The 21,874-nt window shown below is 39.7% G+C and overlaps 1 protein-coding gene across 2 annotated transcripts in view; it reads left to right on the forward strand.

Moving 5' to 3' along the window:
* Nucleotides 1–10,967, forward strand: part of POU6F2 (POU class 6 homeobox 2) — a 419,307-nt gene extending 408,340 nt beyond the window's left edge. The window contains exons 9-10 of one of the 2 annotated variants that reach the window (XM_050937705.1): nucleotides 6,777–6,945; nucleotides 10,448–10,967. In XM_050937705.1, coding sequence (XP_050793662.1) covers nucleotides 6,777–6,945; nucleotides 10,448–10,952 — 674 coding nt within the window. In that variant the 3' untranslated portion in view covers nucleotides 10,953–10,967. The remainder of the gene's footprint in view (nucleotides 1–6,776; nucleotides 6,946–10,447) is intronic. The other variant, XM_050937706.1, reaches the window with a different exon arrangement.
* The last annotated feature ends 10,907 nt before the right edge of the window (nucleotides 10,968–21,874 follow it).

Below are 21,874 nucleotides of genomic sequence, written 5' to 3' on the forward strand. Positions count from 1 at the left end.
TCTCACATCCTCTCCCATTAATGCCCCCAGCACCAGAAAGGAAATTCCATGTGGCGTCTTCTCTGTCTCCTCAAGTGGAGGGGTTCCCAGTGTGCATATTTCACTGTGGCTCCTTCTCCTCTCAGCGGAAGGTGGTAGCTCTGCAGCCATGCTAGAGCTTCAATCTAAACACTGATACTATTGACCATGACAATTCCATAAGACAGGCATATACCCCTTTTTCCTCATTGGCACTGTACTATCTACTCCATGCTATCGGCTGGATTTAAAAATCAGCCGCCTTCTTTACAATGTAGAATGAGAAATTTGCATTAAAACAGGAGGGAAATTACAGACCTAGCAAGAAAGATGGCAAGAAAAATCTAACCTGGCAGTAGTGTGAGAGGGGCCTGAGCCATTATAGATGATTGTGTCAAAGGACACATAGAAAAACCAATATACTGCATATATGAGCAGTAAGGGTCTGACTGAAGTCAGAGGAGTCTTTCCATAGACTTAAATTGGCTTTGGATCAGACTCTAAATAGAAATCTGATCAAATCTGATCCAAAAGCTACTTTCTGCAAAGTTCAGGAGTGGAAGAAAATATTCCAGTACTTTCCAGTACTCTACTCAGACCCTATGCCACCAGCACTCCCAGCTATCTCCGTGACACCACTGATTTCCTGAGGAAACTACAATGCATTGGTGACCTTCCAGAAAACACCATCCTAGCCACCATGGATGTGAGGCTCTTTACACAAACATCCCACACACAGATGGAATACAAGCTGTCAGAAACAGTATCCCTGATGATGCCACAGCACAACTGGCTGCTGAGCTCTGTGCCTTTATCCTCACACACAACTATTTCAAATTTGATGACAATCTATATCTCCAGATCAGTGGCACCGCTATGGGCACCCGCATGGCCCCACAATATACCAATATTTTTATGGCCGACCTGGAACCACACTTCCCCAGCCCTCGTCCACTCACACCCCTTCTCTACCTATGCTACATTGATGACATCTTCATCATCTGGACCCATGGGAAGGAAACTCTGGAAAAATTCCACCACGATTTCAACAGCTTCCACCCCACCATCAGCCTCAGCCTGGACCAATCTACATGGGAGGTCCACTTCCTAGACACCACGGTGCAAATAAGTGATAGTCACATTAACACCACCCTATACCGAAAACCTACGACCGCTATGCCTACCTTCATGCCTCCAGCTTCCATCCTGGGCACACCACACGATCCATTGTCTACAGCCAAACACTGAGGTACAACCACATCTGCTCTAACCCCTCAGACAGAGACCAACACCTACAAAATCTCCACCAAGCATTCTCAAAACTACAATACCCACACGAGGAAATAAGGAAACAGATCAATAGAACCAGACGTGTACTCAGAAGCCTCCTACTGCAAGACAAACCCAAGAAAGAAACCAACAGGACTCCACTAGCCATCACATACAGTCCCCAGCTAAAACCCCTCCAACGCATCATCAGGGATCTACAACCCGTCCTGGACAATGATCCTACACTTTCACAGGCCTTGGGTGGCAGGCCAGTCCTCGCTCACAGACAGCCTGCCAATCTGAAGCATATTCTCACCAGTAACTGTACACCGCTCCATAGTAATTCTAGCTCAGGAACCAAACCATGCAACAAACCTCGATGCCAATTCTGCCCACATACACCAGTGACACCATCACAGGACCTAACCAGATCAGCCACACCATCACCACCAGTTCATTCACCTGCATGTCCACCAATGTAATATACGCCATCATATGCCAGCAATGCCCCTTTGCTATGTACATTGGCCAAACTGGACAGTCTCTACGGAAAAGGATAAATGGACACAAATCAGATATTAGGAATGGCAATACACAAAAACCTGTAGGAGAACACTTCAACCTCCCTGGCCACACAACAGCAGATCTTAAGGTGGCCATCCTGCAGCAAAAAAACTTCAGGACCAGACTTCAAAGAGAAACTGCTGAGCTTCAGTTCATCAGCTCGGGATTAAACAAAGACTGTGAATGGCTTGCCAACTACAGAACCAATTTCTCCTCCCTTGGTTTTCACACCTCAACTGCTAGAACAGGAGCTCATCCTCCCTGATTGAACTAACCTCGTTATCTCTAGCCTGCTTCTTGCTTGCATATATATATCTGCCCCTGGAAATTTCCACTACATGCATCCAACGAAGTGGGTGTTCACCGACGAAAGCTCGTGTTCCAATACCTCTGTTAGTCTATAAGGTGCCACAGGATTCTCTGCTGCTTTTACAGATCCAGACTAACACGGCTACCCCTCTGATACTATTCCAGTACTATCCCTGTCTACTAATACAATCCCTATTCTAAAGACATCACATGACAGTAACATGCCATTTCACTGACACAGATACCAGCTATTCTCTACCATGCATGTCAGATCTTTTCCTCCCCAGTTCGTGTTTTGCATGATAGGTTTTGATTTCCATTCCCAAGGAGGAGTTCAGGCTAATTCTTCCCTAGTCCAAGATCCTAGTGCAGGAAATGATCTTCACAACGAATCCACTCTTGCAACCCTGCCATAGCACAAGAGTCCAATTGCAATAAAACTCAGCACAACACATCCATAATCATGTACAAATAAACAAGCTTTAGCTTCTTACATCCTTTATCCTTTCCGTCTCAACAGCTTTCAGTCTTTCCACCAACTCCCAGCAATAGCTATAAATACCCTTAATACTGAGTTTGCTGCTTTCAGAACTACATTTAAAAGTGCTTTGGAAATGACTGATTTGTCCATTGGTCTGTCCCCAGCATCCCTACTCAGAGTCCTAAAGCAAAGAAAGGAAAGAAATGGAGGAGGCCATCATCTTAATGCCTTGTATCATTTGTATCACTCAGGGGACTCTTCACAACTTATTGTGTCAGTGGGGTTATATACATTTCTGAGACAATTTAGAAAGGCATAAAGGACAGTTAGTCTCCCAACTCCCATTTGTGTCTTTGAAAATTTCCCCCTTAATAACCAGTGTAGTATGTAAGTCATGTGTGTAGAGCAAGTAGGAATATTTCAGACATTTATGGGATAACGGTTAGTTTCTGTGAACAGTCGTACTTTGTAAACCTGAATGATCTTAGTTATATTTACACACACTAACAATATATAAAAAAATATACAATTTATACATATATATTACACACACACACGTATAATGCATGTGTGTATGTATATGCACATACCTTCATGAAATACATATAAGTCCTAATTTATCTGATATACTGAGCACATGCAGCCCCCACTGACTTCAACAGGAGTTGCATGGTTGAGTGCTCAACACTACACACACACACACAAAAAGGCCCACAGTATGGAATATAAACCTCTGCAATTTCATTTTTAAAATTCAAGCTATTTTGCAACTATAGAAGAGAAAAATAGCATTGTTTCTGATAAAAATTATTTAGGGTTTTTATTATTATATTTTAAAACATTCTAATCATCACAGGCTAAATTGATATGCTAAAAATCTCTCTCTTTTTCTCTCATTGGTCTAAGAGCCATTTTAACTGGAGTTTCAATCCTAAGGGAATTTTTACATCAGATTATAAACCCCTGATAATGAAAGCTTTGTTACTGTAATACTGACAAGTCCTTAACTGTAGCAGTACTAGCAGGAGCCACTATAATATGGTGTTTGGCACAGTAATGTAGTCTAGCACAGTCCTTGGACAGCTACTTGCATTTACAGAAATTGATGGGTTATTGTGCTGAAAACTTTTCACCTAAGTCTCAGGAATGAGGTGAAGAACAATAGAGATGTCTTGCTGGGAGAATGCCTTTACTGGACGCAGGATTGAACAAGACTTTGAAATCTTCCACCATCCTAGTCCCATGCTGTCTCCAGCTTGGTGAATGCTTTCATTTAGCCAGGGATCAGTAGCTGGGGGGGGGGGAAAGTTTCATTCTCCAGCTGTTGTGTCATTTCCCTTGATAAGTCCTAAATTGACCGAGTTATCCAGCACCAAAGGAGCCTTCCTATGGCAGACATCCTTTATTATGTGCCCTTTCAGGGACAAAGGCTTCTGTGTCAGTAAACTGCTATGTAGAAAAAGGACAAATTTATTCTCACAGCTTCATGAGCATTATCTTCTGGGTCTAATGTAAAAGTAAAATATTGTGCAGCACTACCATCTAAAAGACAATGGCTGACATTGCAAATACTCTGCTGCTTGGTTGGCAACCTGATGGGGTGCAGAATGTAAACCCTGAAAGGATGTTTTCCCACAAAGACGTGTTTTAAGCACTGATTATAAAATTAAGATGTTTCGAACAGAAATATTTGGATGGGGTGGGCTTGAGTGATTTTTTTGGTTTTTTGTTTGGTTGATTTGTTTGCATTTGTTCCAGCTAAAGCAGAAAAGACTTAATTTCAGATTTAAAGACTCAGCCCATTTTCATCAGTTGTGCACATTTTAAACTCCAAAGGAAAAACAAATGCCAGCCCCTTGTGTGAGCCAAAGATAATCAGAGACAACTGTGAGCGTTATTTGCTGAAACTGGAAGAGATTTTCAAAGGCAGAAATGGTAGTGAAGCATCTAAGTCCCATTGACTCAAAAAGTAATAGCAACAAAAATTTTAAGTACATCAGAAGCTGGAAGCCTGCTAAACAACCAGTGGGGCTACTGGACGATTGAGATGCTAAAGGAGCTTCGAAGAATGATAAGACTTTGCTGAGAAACTAAATGAATTCTTTGTATCGGTCTTCAAGACTGAGTATGTGAGGGAAATTCCCAAACCTGAGCCATTCTTTGTAGGTGACAAATCTGAGGAACTGTCACAGATTGAGGGGTCATTAGAGGAGGTTTTGGAACAAATTGATAAACTAAACAGTAATAAGTCACCAGGACCAGATGGTATTCACCAAAAAGTTCTGAAGGAACTCAAATGCAAAATTGCAGAACTACTAACTGTAGTCTGTAACCTATCATTTAAATCAGCTTCTGTACCAAATGACTGAAGAACAGCTAATGTGATGCCAATTTTTAAAAGGGCTACAGAGGTGATCCCAGCAATTACAGGCCGGTAAGCCTGATTTCAGTACTGGGCAAACTGGTAGAAACTAAAGTAAAGAAAAAAATTGTCAGACACATAGATGAACATAATTTGTTGGGGAAGATTCAGCATGGTTTTTGTAAAAGAAAATCATGCCTCACCAATCTACTAGAATTCTTTGAGGAGGTCAACAAGCATATAAACCAGAGGGATCCAGTGAATATAGTGTACTTAGATTTTCAGAAAGCCTTTGACAAGGTTCCTCAATAAAGGCTCTTAAGCAAAGTAAGCTGTTATAAGATAAGAGGGAAGGTCCTCTCATGGACTGGTAACTGGTTAAAAGGTAGGAAGCAAAGGGTAGGAATAAACGGTAAGTTTTCAGAATGGAAAATAGTAAATAATGCTATCCCCCAGGGGTCTGTATTGGAACCAGCCCTATTCAACATATTCATAAATGATCTGGAAAAAGGGGTAAACAGTGAGGTGGCAAAATTTGCAGATGATACAAAACTATTCAAGATAGTTAAGTCCCACGCAGACTGTGAAGAGCTACAAAGGGTCTCACAAAACTGGGTGACTGGGGAACAAAATGCAGATGAAATTCAATGTTGATGAATGCAAAGTAATGCACATTGGAAAACATGATCCCAACTATACATATAAAATGATGGGGTGTAAATTAGCTGTTACCACTCAGGAAAAAGATCTTGGAGTCGTTGTGGAGAGTTCTCTGAAAATATCCACTCAATGTGCAGCAGCAGTCAAAAAAAGCAAAAATGTTGGGAATCATTAAGAAAGGTATAGATATAAAGAAAGAAAATATATCGCCTCTATATAAATCCATGGTACGCCCACATCTTGAATACTGCATGCTGATGTGGTCGCCCCATCTCAGAAAAGATATATTAGAATTGGAAAAGGTTCAGAAAAGGACAACAAAAATTATTAGGAGTATGGACCGGCTTCCATATGAGGAGCGATTAATAGGACAGGGACTTTTCAGCTTGGAAAAAACACACCTATGGGGGGATATGATAGTGGTCTATAAAATCATGATTGGTGTTGAGAAAGTAAATAAGGAAGTGTTATTTACTCCTTCTCATAACACAAGAACTAGGGGTCACCACATGAAATTAGTAGGCAGCAGGTTTAAAACAAACAAAAGGAAGTAGTTTTTCACACAACACACAGTCAACCTGTGGAACTCCTTGCCAGAGCCTGTTGTGAAGGCCAGGACTTTCACAGGCTTCAAAAAAAACTAGATAAGTTCATGGATAGATCCGTCAATGGCTATTAGCCGGTATGAGCAGGGATGGTGCCCCTAGTTTCTGTTTGCCAGAAGCTGAGATTGGGCAACAGAGGAAGGCTCACTTGATGTTTACCTGTTCTGTTCATTCCTCCTGTCGGAAGACAGGATACTGGGCTAGATGGACTTTTGGTCTGACCCAGTACAGCCATTCTTAAGTTCTTACAAAGTAGACATCTACTTGCCATTTATGCCTTTGAAAATCTTCCCTACTGCCTTGAAATGAACTGTAAATACCTTGGTCTGAAAACTTGGTAGTGTTTTAGTGACGAAAATAATTAAGAATGTTTTGTAACTTCTGACAGTACCAATCTCTCTCTGTTAGGGGAAATAAATCCACCTTGCACTTCCCAAGAAAATGCAGTAATCCTGGACGGCTCAAATGTAGTATGAAGTGTTTACACAATTTAAAAATATTTCAACAGATCCTCAAACAGCCACTGGTGAGGTGGATGGGGTGAATTTGGAGGAAATCCGAGAATTTGCCAAAGCTTTTAAAATCCGGCGCCTGTCTCTTGGTCTGACACAGACTCAAGTTGGCCAAGCTCTAAGTGCCACAGAAGGCCCAGCCTATAGCCAGTCTGCCATCTGCAGGTAACAAGTTACATAATAAGCTATATTCTCCTCTCTTTGTTCTTAACTGTATTTATTATTCTGGCGTATACGACTATTTTAATCATGTGTCCTTAGAATTCATTAATTACTTAGACTAGCAAATAATGTTGGTATCTGGCAGATAAACTGCACTTATTGTGTGCCTCTAAAACAACTTTTGTCTTTTCCTTTTTTAACAAAAAGTATGAAACAATATATATGTTCCTGGCATTGAGACTTAATTCAGTAGTGGAGCTGGAAACCCTGCTGATGCTGTATAAGCACCAGCTGACCCTCTTCATACTGTGCCATTTTCTACAGATAGGGTTACTGAACAGATATTTCATGGCTGCATCCCTGCTAAGTTAAAGCCTGTATTATTGTGGTTCGCACTTCCTATACAGGATGTTAATAATGATTTACCTAGGCAACACAGAAGGGAGAAAAAAATTACTACTTGGTATCTTGCAAACTTTCTAGTGTTAATCTTTTTATTACCCAAGTGTTTAAAAAAATGTACAGAAAATGAGTAAGAATCTGCTCTAATCTTAAGAAAAAAATTAAGCAGTCTTGATGGAGTTAAAGTTAAGTAGTCAGAAGCAAACACCATGTATACATGTATGTATGTTACACTAATCCCATGTTTATGCATGAGGTAACAAACACACTTAGGTAACAGCTTTTTCCTCTTGGGCAATGCCTTATAGTCCTCCTCCATCAGTGAAAGCCAAGAAACCAACTCTAAGCTCATTTAAGTGGATTTTGTTCTTGGTGATCCATGAAATGCTCTGTCTTTTTATCTGCTCTTTATACTTTTAATGTATTCCCCATAGAACGGAAGTGTACTTTTCCTGCAGTTTAAGACTGAGGTTATAAATAACATCAGTATGGGGTAGTGAGCTTGCAGCTCACATTTTGCTCAATGATTTTCCATAAAACCCATTGATTGTTGTTAAATACAAAAAGCTCCATAGGATCCTCTCACTTCTATGGTCTCCCCTACTGTTTTTTCTTATAAGATACCTCCCTGTAGAAAATAACCTTTATTCAGTCTATACAAGGATACTACTGCTGGGAAATTTGTTTCAAGACTTGTATATTGTTATACCAAACAACGTGTACTGAAGCATCAACACTAACAAGCAACACCAATGATATGGATGCTATTGCTGCTTGTTCCTAAGCATTAATTTTATTTTTTCTGTATGGTCAGTTGGTAAAGAACGCCTAAAACAGAAAGTGTTTTTAGCAATTGCCAATTTGCAGTAGCTGTAGATTGCTTTTTAACATGCCATACATTAAGTTTATAAATTGAAGTTTGCTTTGCTTATGTTTGGTTTATTTTCTTCTTGTCCCTCCCCGCCGCCCGTCTCCCAACCTTTAACATGCAGATCCCAGTAACCTGGTTGAAATGCTTTGAATTACAATGAAAAAAGGATTACCTGCTAAGTGATTATAATGAAAAGCACAGCTATGATTAAGTTAGAAGTAGATAGTTAATCAAGGGCCAGAAGTGGGGAACCTGACAATGCGTATGGACTTACCCCACTCCACTCAGTAACCCCATTGAAATCAGTGGGTGTATTTGAGGAGTAAATCAACGCTGAGCCTGAGTAGCAGGTTTGGAATCTGGCCCCAAATGCTTGCAAGGTTATGATTTTTACCTTTTCCTCTCCACCTTTTGAGGCATCCCATTGGGATGCAATAATCTGTAATGACTGTGCACTTCTTGTTAAGCACAAAAGCAGGCCACTTCAATAGCAGTAACCCCTTCCTCAGAAATACTGAGTTCTCTCTTTTCCTTAATGATAAAAAAGCAGCTGCTATATGAACTTCATGGGAAAAGGATAAGCAAGTTGAATTTCCAACTCACGTGCCCTAGGGGAATACCTAGGTGCCATTTGCAGCACATTCCACTTTACTAACATATTCTTCATGCAAAAATAAAATACAATACATATCAATATTGGTGTCGAGTTTCAGAGGGGTAGCCATGTTAGTCTGGATCTGTAAAAAGCAACAGAGTCCTGTGGCACATTATAGACTTACAGAAGTAGTGGAGCATAAGCTTTCGTGGGTGAATACCAATTTCGTCAGACGCAATATTGGCACTTTCCTAACTTGTGACACAGTTATAAAAATACATTACGCAATTAAAATATCACCGAAGAGGGGAAAACCTGGCAGTCCATACTGCCATAGGAATATAACCACCAATTATAAATTTTCTGGAGCATTGGTTATTCCCCTCAATGGTTTGCGTGTAAGATATTATATTTGCTCCTGGAATGTTTTCGAACCTTGCCACATGGTACGTCCAGAATTCTTGGTAGTTGATGCTGCACCAGCAGCTACAGAATCCCAGTTCCAGACCCTGGGTTAAGAGGCATAAAGACATGGATTCAGTCTGCCTCCTCTTTAAAGCATCTTCTAGTTACCAAGAGCAGTGGCACTTTCACACCATGAGGACTGGATAGTGCAATAGGATGCTATGCAGTCATGTTGCTTTTCAAAAGCATTAAATATTCTAAGGTCCGGAGTGGAAACGGGCTGGGGAAAATACAAATGAATGATGTTATGGAATTTGATTAAGAATTTCAAATGTAAAGCTAGACAAAATGATAAATCAAAGCAGCAAGGACTTACAATGAAGACTTGAAAAGTGAAGTTAGTTCTTCTAGGTTGTTTTTGAAAGAATGAAAGCTCCGTGTGGTGTTTCTTCAGATACTTCTCAATATTTGTACATCCTGATCTGAAATCTAATGAAGGACTTTTGATGGCAAAACGATACATAGAAGACCTCATTTACAGGAAATGATATCATTCCAGCACAGGTTGCAGATATCCCACAATAAACCCAGCTTGGTGCCACAGCATATTAGTGTACTATTATGGTGGGTTTCATTTGAAAGGCATGAGTCTGCCTTAGCATGTTGTGGAGGCATTCAGGATAATTACGATGTGTCCAGCTGCTTGAGCCAAACACTACAGTAGCTATGGGAGTTTTTTTCCTACCCAGAGAAGGGACGCAGTGTTAACTTGCATACAGTGAAAATTGCTTTAAAAAAATGGGAAAATGAAACCTGAAATTCAGAGGCTAGCAGCCACTATTGCTTTGTATTACTAAAGCTGTGGCATTTGGACAATATGGGATGGAAGGGTAAACAAGATAATTAACAACGAATAAGAATCAGTTGCCTTTGATGTCATTTCCTGTAATTAGGTTTAGTCTTCAGGCATTTGAGGATCATGAAAAATTGATCTTGAACTACAAAAACTGAACTTTATAGCCTGTAATATGTTGCTTACTGAATTCTTGGTATTTTGTCACAGTGCTTATTTGTGTTTTCTTAACTATCTATCTATCTATACCTAGATATATGATGGCTTTCCATTGTAATCCATTGTAAATTATCTCTGCCAGTCAATTAGTCAGGCAGGCAGGAAGTCCCACCCTGGCAGAGCATCAGTGTAAGACTCTTCTTTCTCAATTTTCCCTCAGACACACCATCCTGAGAAGCCACTTTTTCCTACCACAGGAAGCCCAAGAGAACACTATAGCTAGCAGTCTGACAGCCAAACTGAACCCTGGCCTTTTGTATCCTGCCAGGTTTGAAAAGCTGGACATCACCCCTAAAAGTGCCCAGAAGATAAAGCCGGTGCTTGAGCGGTGGATGGCTGAGGCTGAGGCCCGCCATCGAGCAGGTATGCAGAACCTGACTGAGTTTATCGGAAGTGAACCATCCAAAAAGCGCAAGAGGCGTACCTCATTCACGCCACAAGCTCTTGAGATCTTGAATGCCCACTTTGAGAAGAACACTCATCCCTCTGGGCAGGAAATGACAGAGATTGCAGAGAAACTGAACTATGACCGGGAAGTAGTTAGAGTTTGGTTCTGCAATAAGAGGCAAGCACTGAAGAACACAATTAAACGTTTAAAACAGCATGAGCCTGCGACAGCAGTCCCTATGGAGCCCCTAACAGACTCTCTGGAAGAAAACTCCTAAAAAGAAGAAAATAAAAGAAAAGGAAACATACAAACAAAAATTTAACCATTTGGACTCTGAAAATGCCCATTCATCACCCTTGTAAGTAAAAGACTGAGAAAACTACAAGATGGACAGAACAGTTTATAAATGTCCCTGGGTTTTCCTATATAAAAACAAAAAACAAAAACAAACAAACAAAAACAAAACCACCAAACAAAAACAAACAAAATACACAGCACTTAGTGTGTGTGTGTATTGTAGAATTAGCTCCCACCCACCCACCCAAAAAAGCCATTTTTTTAAATGGACTTAAAGCAAACCAAATAACTGCTTACTTCTTTTCTGTGTATTATGAAAATGTGAATATGTTTTAAGGAAAAGAAAAAAAAGAAAAAAAAAACTTTTATCTGTTTATAAAAGAATACAAGCCTGCCACCTGGAGGAGTGATTGTAGCCTTTCAGGTATCAAGTGCTGATTCACTATGAAAACTATTAACCAAAGTCAGAAACATGGCATTGCAAACTAGATTGTTAGTCTACTCTTTTACAAGCATAAAATTGTGTTATGAGTTTTTACATTTGTACTTTACAAAGAGAAAAAATAGTACAATTCATTTCTTCCACCCTTTGTCACACCCCCTGCAGGTGGATATAACAGATGTTAGCCATTCCATAGTGCTCACAAACACACATACACACACCTTTTTTTATCTACACAATTTTGCAACCTTCAAGTGTTTGTGTGCCAAAATGACTTTCTTTTTATTGTGAATTGTAGGGTTCAGTATTTTCCCCCTAAAAGTGTAAAGTATTGATTTCTATTTTGATTTGTCTAACACTTTTCCTGCCTCTTCCCCCAATACTGTTTAAAGATTTTTAAAAGAAAAGTGAAACCTAAACACTTTTATATAGATTAGGCTGAAATGCAATAGAGGACAAAGAAGGATTAGAATTATGTCTGAGGAACTATCAGTGTAGCACACATGCTCAACGTTGTGCTCATTGTCAACAGCATGGCTCCTGATTTCTCTGTCCTTTGGCCATGAACCTGGAGAGGTTACCAAAACTAATTTTGTAATATAAACTACACACTCGGTTTGATACTGCGTCTATGTTACGGTTCTGTGTGAAGCAATTTCTCTCCAAAGTCTGCTAGCCAAAGAAGTTTCGTGAGAGTCTGATGAAAACAAACAAATGGACAGGCCAAGAAGTAGTGAGGACATTTTGATCATTACACCTTTATGGACTGTTTTACTACTTTTATCTTTTCTGCCTTTCTTTTTTTTTTTTTTTTTTCCTCCTGGCACTGATGTTTTCCCTATCAACTGCTACTCTTGGAGTGTGTGGGGGTTTGTGTGGGTGTGTACTGCCATGGCAAACTAAAAAACCTAAACAATCAGGATTTGGGAATAATGCATTGAATATCATTTGGAAATAGGAAAGGGGGGGGGTCACTTGTGACATTTTTCATCTAAAAATGATTTTTTTTAAAGGCAACTTATCTCACTCTGTGGCTTCATTTCCTGATGGACTTGGCATCTTCTAAAACTCTATGGTCATTGGATCCAAGAGTATATCAAGGCTCAGAGAAGAAAAAGGATGTGGTGTGAACCTCACCTGCAAAGCTCATATGTGGATCCAAACTTCCTTGAAATTCTGATCCAGGGTTGTGGGTTGCGCTATTGTAAAGGTAGAGGCCACATTCTGATCTGGACTTTCCAAAAGTTCACATGTGGGAATTAGGTTCAATCTATTGTACAGATGTAGAGTAAAATTCTGCTCTCAGATATGCTGGTATAAATCCCAGTTAACTCCACTTACTTCAGCAGAGTTGGTCTGGATTTTTGAGAGTCTAAATGGGATCTGAATCCATCCTAGAGCTCTGGAACCTTCAAATGACACCTGCAGAATTATTTTTTTCAAGAACTCAGGGCCTGATCCCACTGACTTCAATGGGCTCTGGATCTCACTCTCTCTGTTTTATTGATGGAATTCACCCTGTAGTTTGAAAAAATCTCTGCAGGGCCCATGGAATTTTAAGGGTCCAGAGATCACCTTCCACGTGTGGCACTGCATCCAGATCTGAGCTGCTCAAAGGTGAAGAGTGATGTGGATCCACTGTCCCAGGTTGGACTCATTCTCGTGAATACTTTTTAGGCTTTAAACTTCAGCAAAACGTATAAGGATATTTTTTATTGTTGTTTTTTCTGAAGTGGGGGAAAGGATTGTTATAGTCACTTTTCCTGCTGTTGAAATGTAAATATCTGTGAAAAATAAAATCCTACTGTTAAGTGCAGGTAAATTTTGTAAGGGGAAATAGAAAATAAAAATCCCTAACCCAAGCTGTGTATTCGAAGGGATGAGCGAAATAACTTCATAGCAACATCTGCTCCTCTGGGTCGTCTTCTTTTTCTTCTTCTTTTCTCTTCCCTAAGCATACCTATATAGCTCATTAGCTAATTAAGATAAAGCTGTGGTATGTATAGTTATGGCTACAACTGAATTTATACAATGATCAGGAGAGCACTCAGAAACCAGCTTGGAAACTATGAAGAATAGACAGCGTTTGGAAATGGACGCTCCTAAAGTCCTACCTGTCTGTTCAGTATGCGACTAATTGGACTACAGCTTACCCAGTCATTAATACCAGCAATGTGATCACCCATTCCACCACCTCTGAAACTCCACAGACACATACAAAATCAACAGCTCTGGGACCAAAATTGTCATCCTGGCTCTATCAAAAAACTAGAGTTCATCTCTCCCAGGAGCTGCTCTAAATTCCGCAAAGAAAAAATCCCTTAGAAGGAAAGTTAACCAAACATTGTATAAAGGATGCTAAATGTTTAAAAATATGCAGGCAGCAGTTATATAAGGTCTGGTCTGTTCAAAAGTACATACTGGAAGGATATAACTAGGACAGTGAAAATGTAAAATAAATATAAATCGCCAGTTTGGAACAAGAAAAATGAAGCTCATCCCACAGTCTTAAAACTATTCATGTGTGGTGATTTTTTTTCAACAGCTTTCAAATTTTGTATTATTTTTTGTAAATTATTTATAAGGTATTGTAATGCTTCTTGTATTAATTTTTTTAATGAACAGATTTTTGCTATAAGGCATATATGGTGCCTGAACAGATTCTTAGGAGATAAATCTTTTTTGGGCCATGTATATTGTTTTATTTACATTTCCATTTGTAAACAAATGTCATATATCAATTATATTTGAATACCTTTTAAGTTTCCATGTGACAAAAAGGTAGGCTGCTACCAACAAATGAAACAAGAGACTTTCTAGCAATGTATGATTGTAGAGCGGTTTTGCAATTTGTTTAAAAGGAGATTTTTTTAAAAAAAAATATTATTATTTGACTAATGAACCACAAGTTAAATTTTTGTTCTGTTTTTATCTTTTTATGTTTTCCACTAAAAATTATTTTGAGCAATTTAAGAACTCAAATGCATTCAAAGGGTTCCGGTTTCTTTATGTTATAACTGAAAAAAAGAGAAAGAGAGAACAAGAAAACAAAAAGGAGCTAGGAAGGAACAAGTAGAGGCGTATCAAAGAACTCAAGCTATAACCAAAAAGAAATATGTAAAATGCCTTTGCTCGTCTTCTCAATGCTGGACCAAAGCTCAATGTATGTAGGTATATGCACATTGTATAGATATGGCTAAATGTTGCTGACAATCTCTCAATACTAAACTGTTACTATTTAAAAAAAAGAAATATAGAAATAAAACTGTTCATCAGTGTTTTACCTCAGCACTCTACTTGTACCCAGTTAATGACCAACATTCAAATAAGAAATAAAATAAGAGAGGAAACTGATTTCCATGTCAATGTTTGACTGTAAAATCTGTTTGGATAACATTTTGTAATGAGCTTTTTGTCATGTGGTTTGCTTGTTTCCAATTTGAGATTATGTGGGGCACATTAGTTTATTTATTGTTAAAAAAAAGTGATATTACTATTTCTTTTTTGTCCAATGTGCTATAATCTACAGAATGGTCACCAGGGTCACTTATGAAGCACTGCAAAGAGATCTGCTTTTCCATGCATGGAGCATGCAGCAGGAAAGATGACAGTACGAAATGGACTGTATTGTATTATTTAAAAAATAATAATTTAAAAAGGAGTTGATTTGGTGGACTTGTGACCAAGAAGCCAAACTGGATATTTAAAAGCTCCTTACTGCTCTGACTTTGAAACCAAAGCTGATTTATCTGCACAGGTTGCTTAACATTTAAAAAAAAACTGACAAAAACTGTACTTAATCTAGAGCAATATCTGTATGGTCAGTAAAGCTGCACTTTGTGTATTTCTTAACAGCTTCAAGATCTGTCACTTTTAATTTGTACCATAAAAAATAAAGAATTGTTTGACATGAAAAATAAGTTTGTATCATGTTTGTCTAAAAACTCATGCATTATTCACATGATCAGAGCTCATGTAATTTCACATCAGCTCAATACAAAAATAGTTAAATGCTTGAAAGAAAAAAAAATCCAGTTGCTGCCATTGGATGCACCTTTATCTGCATGTTTCTGAACACATAAAATATTAACTTCTCAAGTGGGCATCCAGGTTAGCATTAGCAATATCTAGGGCCCTACCAAATTCACAATCCATTTTGGTCAATTTCACAGTCATAAGATTTTAGATTTCATGATTTCAGCTATTAAAATCTGAAATTTCATAGTGGTGTAATTTTAGGGATCCTGACCCATAAAGGAGTTGTGGAGGGACTGCAAGTTTATTGGGGGCAACGGGGTGGTACTGCTACCCTTACTTCTGTGCTGCTGCTGATGGTGGCACTGCCTTCAGAGCTAGGCAACTGGAGAGCAGCAGCTGCTGCCTGGGAGCCTAGCTCTGAAGGCAGAACTGCCACCAGTAGCAGCACAGAAGTAAGGATGGCATGGCATGGTATTGCCACCCATACTTCTGCGCTGCAGCTGGCAGGGCACTGCCTTCAGAGCTGGGTACCTGGTTAACAGCTGCCGCTCTCCAGCTGCTCATATCTGAAGGCAGCATGGAAGTAAGGGTGGCAATACTATGACCTCCCCAAAATAACCTTGTGACCCCCCCCAACTTTCTTTTGGGTCAGACCCCCTCAATTTGAGAAATGCTGGTCTCCCCGTGAAATCTGTATAGTATAGAGTAAAAGCAAGCAAAAGACCAGATTTCATGGAGAAGACCAGATTTCACTGTCCGTGACATATTTTTATGACCGTGAATTTGGTAGGACCCTAGTAATATCTTAATTTCTGTATAAATATGGGATGCAGGGTAGAAATGATGTTTAAAGAATATCATAGTCATTCAGGTAAATTTATATCATCCCCGAGGCCAAATGAAACACAACACATATGAAAGTTAAGGCTAGAACCATTGAGTCTTCCAGTGCACCACAGCTCTTACAACAAAGCAAGGTAAGTTTAGGAAAGAAGAGAGTATAGCTGACTGGCCTGATTTTAGCCTTCTATATTTGTCTCGAATGGTTTCTCTCACATTTTTTACGTAATTTATATAGCTTCACTATTCAATTCTTTCTTCATCCTTTGTGACTATGGTATAGGGTAGAAGGAAGACGTTCAGTTAGAGTGGGTTGAAGAAACTTTGACAGAACCATATTCCTCAGAATATGCCATTCAATCAAAATCAAAATGCTTCACAAAATTGGGTCAGTTTTGTTGGAATTTAATTTTGGAAGAAAACCAAAAAAAAAAAATTCTGACAATGTCAATATTTTCAGAACATTTTGAATTTTTTAAATTTTGTATTCACATACATTACAATACATAGTTTTACAGAGTCAAAACTGGAACAAACTATCTCATTTGGAATTTTCTTTCATGGAGAACTCTGAACTGTTCTGCTTTCAGTTCCAGATTTCAAAATCTCAAAATCCTTCATGAAACTGGACTTCCATTGTCCTCACAGCAATAAGAGCTCCATATGAATGGTAACGGACAGAAGTTCGTCTGCACTGGAACACCACGGCTGTTTGAACATACACCACAGTAATAGCTGAAGCGCCTTTTGTATGTATTTTGGGCCAAATCACAGCATAACTGTTCCAGCACAAGTGTGTTGGGTACAGGAAACCCTTTCCCTTCTTCTGCTCCCATGATGTGACCATCTGCATTTCCAGAGCACAGAGGGTGGAAGCTGGGGAGGGCTAGATGGCGGGCTCAGAGAATTTTACGCACCAAAAGAGGGACTGAACAGAGATACTGTGTTTATGGCTTATTACAACAATCTGTAACCCACTACCCCTTCTTTTTGTCTTATGACTGCACAGGTGTTAATAGGCCACTCTCCCTTGACTGGCCCTAAGAATATATACTAACTACTTATGCTAAACAGTCTGGTCCACCTTGCATTTAGCAGTGACACTTAGGCCTTGTCTACACTGCCACTTTACAGCACTGTAACTTTCTTGCTCAGAGGTATGAAAAAACACACACACACACCCCCGAGCACTGCAAGTTTCAGTGCTGTAACGTGGCAGTGTAGACAGTGCACCAGTGCCAGGAGGTGGTTTTTTTACAGTGCTGGGAGATCTCCCTTCATGGAGGTCCCAGGGCTGGGAGATCTCCCCTCTCTTCCAGCGCTGGTGCCATGACTACACAGCCACCTTGCCACGGCAGCACTTTAATGTTGCTAGTGAAGACGTACCCTTAGAGTACCTTTCCCAGACCTGAAGACAAGCTCTGTGTAGCTCAAAAGCTTGTTTCTCTCACCAACAGAAGTTGGTCCAATAAAAGACTAGACATGCTCCCAAACTGGTGTCAGTAGAAGCCTCTGAAATGGCTTCAAAAAATCTCAATCAGTTTCCCATCCCTAAAAGACAAATTCCTAGGTGCTTGACTATACCTTTAGGCCTTGGTCTATGCAGAGCACTGGGAGGCAAATTGCCCTGGAGGCATAATTCCTCCTAGAACTCTGCATTTTATGGAGAGGCAGAGTGTCATAAACAGATGGTAAGGGTTAATGCCTCTTTTACCTGAAAAGGATTAAGTTCACCTAGCCTAGCTAACACCTGACCAGAGGAACCAATGGGGGAACAAGATATTTCAAAAGGAAGGAGGGAAGTTTTTCCTTTGTTTATAGTTTCAGTTTCAGCCGGAGTGGAAAAGATCAAGGAACCAGCCTCTTATCAGAGTAGTAAGTTTTAGAAAGGAATAAATAGGTTTATGTTTATTTCTTTGTAACCTGTCTTATGCAATTAGAGGTAGAATCAAACTGGGTATTTGTGTATTATTTTTTTTTATGTATAACTAAAATTGTGCCCAGGGGAACATCCTCTGTGTTTGAAATCTGTTGTCTGTGAGACTAGCTGGTATGCTAATCTCTCCCAGAGGGTTTTCTTTTACCTTTCTTTTCTTTAATTAAAAGCCTTCTTTCTTAATACCTGATTGATTTTCCTTGTTTTTAGATCCAAGGGGATTGGATCTGGACTCACCAGGGATTGGTGGGAGAAAGGAGAGGGGATGGTTAATTTCTTCTTGTTTTAAGATCCAAGGGATTGGATCTGGACTCACCAGGGAACTGGTGAAGGAGTCTCTCAAGGGTACCCAGGGAGGGGAAGGTTTTGAGGGGACAGGGAGTGATCCAGATACTGAAATTCTGGATGGTGGCAGTGGTACCAGACCTAAGCTAGTAATTAAGCTTAGAAGTGTTCATGTAGGTCCCCACATCTGTACCCTAAAGTTCAGAGTGGGGAAGGAACCTTGACACAGAGAGTGGAGGAATCTGCAACACTGTGACACTTTCACTTGACAATGCATAGGTATTGCCTGAATATTGCCCCTGCGCCTCCCTGCAGATTTGCTTCATGGTGGCAAGATCTGGCATGTAGCTTCTGCAGTTCCCACCCCATTACTCAGAGGTGAGACCAGGTGGCCATGTAAGGGCAGGGGAATCCTTACACACCCTATTCCCTGGGCAGCCATAGTGAGACCAGTCACAGTCTAGTGCTAGAGCTGGAAAAACAAAGTCCTAATATTGGAACTGACCACATATGAGTTCCACTTTTTGCAGCAGAGACATTCTCTTCTGCTGACTTTAACTTCAATGGAGTGAAAGCTCCAGAAGCAAAATAGATTCATCAGGAAGGAGTGTTCTCTAGCGACTTGGCTACCTTTTTATCTGGGGATTCACCGTGTTAAGCCAGTAGGCTCAATATGAATCATTGCTGTATGAGAGAGTGATGTTCTTGAAAATAATTGTGGAGTACGTGTTTTTTCTCTGCTCTACACACTTGCATACTTCCTGTCTCAGTCACAATCGGCTACTGTTGCATTGTGCAGTGCTCTGTGCAGAAAAGTTCAGGACTGGGTAGTCAGAATTCCTCATTTCCCTAGCTCCCACATATTTTAAACTCAGAACCAGGTAGCCAAGAGAAAACATCCCATACTGGTTCAATAATGTCTGCCACAGACATCTCACCAAAGCAGTGGCAGGGAGTGTATATTCTAGTAGGAGATACGATATGTATGATATAAAACCTGTCAGTTTCTTGTGTTGGTGAAAACCTCTGAACTTGCCAATATGCTAATATGAATATGCTAATCATTTCCATCACTTCATCGCCCCAGATACCTTCCTGTACCACTCCAGGCTCCAACCCAACGGCCATTACTGTGAGCGGGGCCTAAGAAACAAAACTCAGATCTGGATTCAAATCTGGATTCCAAACACCCCTAAAGTTTGGATTATGGATTTCACTTGAGCTCATCTTTCTCTCCTCGCACACACGTGTGCGCACACACACACACAGTAATAACCAAACACAGCTGTTTTGAAGATGATTGAAGTTTTGGTCCTACTCACATAAGTAAGTTATTCACATGCATAAGTCTTTCCAGGATCACGCCCTGACTTAAGCACTCATAGGGCAATATTCATATATCTCATTATTTTGTATAACATTCACCACATAACTTTGTTACATACTTTATTATTTTTAAAACACAAACCACTGAGGGGAGACAATACCTTTCCACAAAAGTTAGATGCATGTACTTTCTATGTTCTACCCTAGCTACCAGTGTTGGGATAGTAAATCACTGCCATAAGCATAAGGTACAAAAAGCTAACTGAAGGAGTAGTTCTGGGGAAACAGTAGATCATATACAAAAGTAGGGGCTGACAAATACTGAAAAAAATGCACAAATAGTCCTTCATATTTTTGCACAAAATTGTTTCAATTTCATTCACATCCCTGCTGTGTTTACTCTTTTGGGATATTCTAGCAAATGTGCTAACTGGTAAGTAGTGCTCATAGACACCTCAGATTTCCAGTGAATAGTATAGACAATTCACAGAAACAGAATTTAAAAAATCATAATCAAGAGTATTTGCACTCGATTCCAATAATTATTTCCCCCTCCCATTAAATTTGGGAGCAGACCTGTATAATGTGTCCTATGTTTCTAAGCACCACAGTTCACATTTCAAGGATCAAAAACACACACACACAATCTCTAGAAATCAAGAACTCTTCACAGCAATTATTCTGAGAGTAATTTAGAATAAAGACTACATTTGAGAAAGTCACTGTCTGTGGTCCTTTGTTAACAGCAAAAGAGGCAAATTAACTGAATATGTTTTTTGTTTTGAATTATTAGCTCAGCTGTAATAAAAAAGGCTATCAGCACTTGGTATCAACAGAGCTGAGGATCACAGCAGGTCAAGCTTATGAGGAGTCTGTATTATTTATAACATACTTTCTTTTACTGTGGTTAGAGGTGTGATATCAAAAGCTAGTCCCGTGGCCTCACATATCAACTGAAGATGAGAAAATGACAAGGTAAATTTATATCTGGAAATGACTTGAATTTCATAATAAAAACTGAAATCTGCCCTTTCTAAAGAAGCTAATATAAAAAAAAAAAGTTAAACATTGTGACTTAGAATTTCTTTAGAGGACCATACATACTTTTCCTAAATCAAATACAAACCTGGCCCCCATATTCTGTAATTCATCCTTTTGAGAGAGGTTTTATGAGTGGGCTGAAACCCCTTTATAGATTGATTGATTGATTTAAAACCATGCTGAGATTGATGGGTGCGCATGCATCCTTCAGTTTACAGTAAGGCTAAATTAAGCACAAGCTCCTACATAAAACCAAAGGGTTATGTGAATTCCTCAGGAGTTTTGGACTGTATGGGTGGAAGGGTTTTGCTGAGGACTGTTTCTGGGGAGAAGGGGTGAGTGTGAGGGAAGGCAGGCAGAATCCAGAACCAGCGAGAGAGAGACAGGCAGCAAGAAAGCCGAGCAGCAGGTGTGACCCTGGGAAAATCCTAGTGGAAGGTTCTGGGTCATGGCTGCTGTCTGAAAGAGGCATGGGCTATAAGCAAAGAAGCCATCCCATGGTTTTGGTTCCTCCTGCATTTAGAGAAGCAGGACTTTGTACATTCCTTATAAATAAACAAGACAACATCACAGAACATACCGGACTTCATCATCACTATTTACTCCCAGCTGGAACATCCCAGGGCCCTGAATTTTGACTAACCTCTCGGGACAACAGAAGGAAAAGTTATATTTTCAAAAACGTAGCTAGTTCATGAGTGCTCCTTTATTTTAATATCATGTGCAGTTTACATTTTGTGATTTTTAATTCCATCCAAATGGTGCAATTCTGTGACATTTATGATCCAGAAGCAGAGGCCCAGTCCTGTACAAAAATAGTGCACCAGGATGGTGCATGCAATCGCAACAATCGCATAAGTAAGTAATCATTTTTGCATGCAGTTAAATGCCTAACTAGCCAATTTTTCATGGTATTTACATGCATATGCACAAGAGTGTAGGAATTTGCATACTGGCTCAGAACAGTGGTCTATCTAGTCTAGTGGCCTGTCTCTCACAATGGCGGAGAAGAAACCCTGCAGTATTTAGCTGAAAGAAGATTTCCACTCTTAGT

This window comes from Gopherus flavomarginatus, chromosome 2 (genome assembly GCF_025201925.1).
Source record: "Gopherus flavomarginatus isolate rGopFla2 chromosome 2, rGopFla2.mat.asm, whole genome shotgun sequence".
Lineage (NCBI taxonomy): Eukaryota > Metazoa > Chordata > Testudines > Testudinidae > Gopherus > Gopherus flavomarginatus.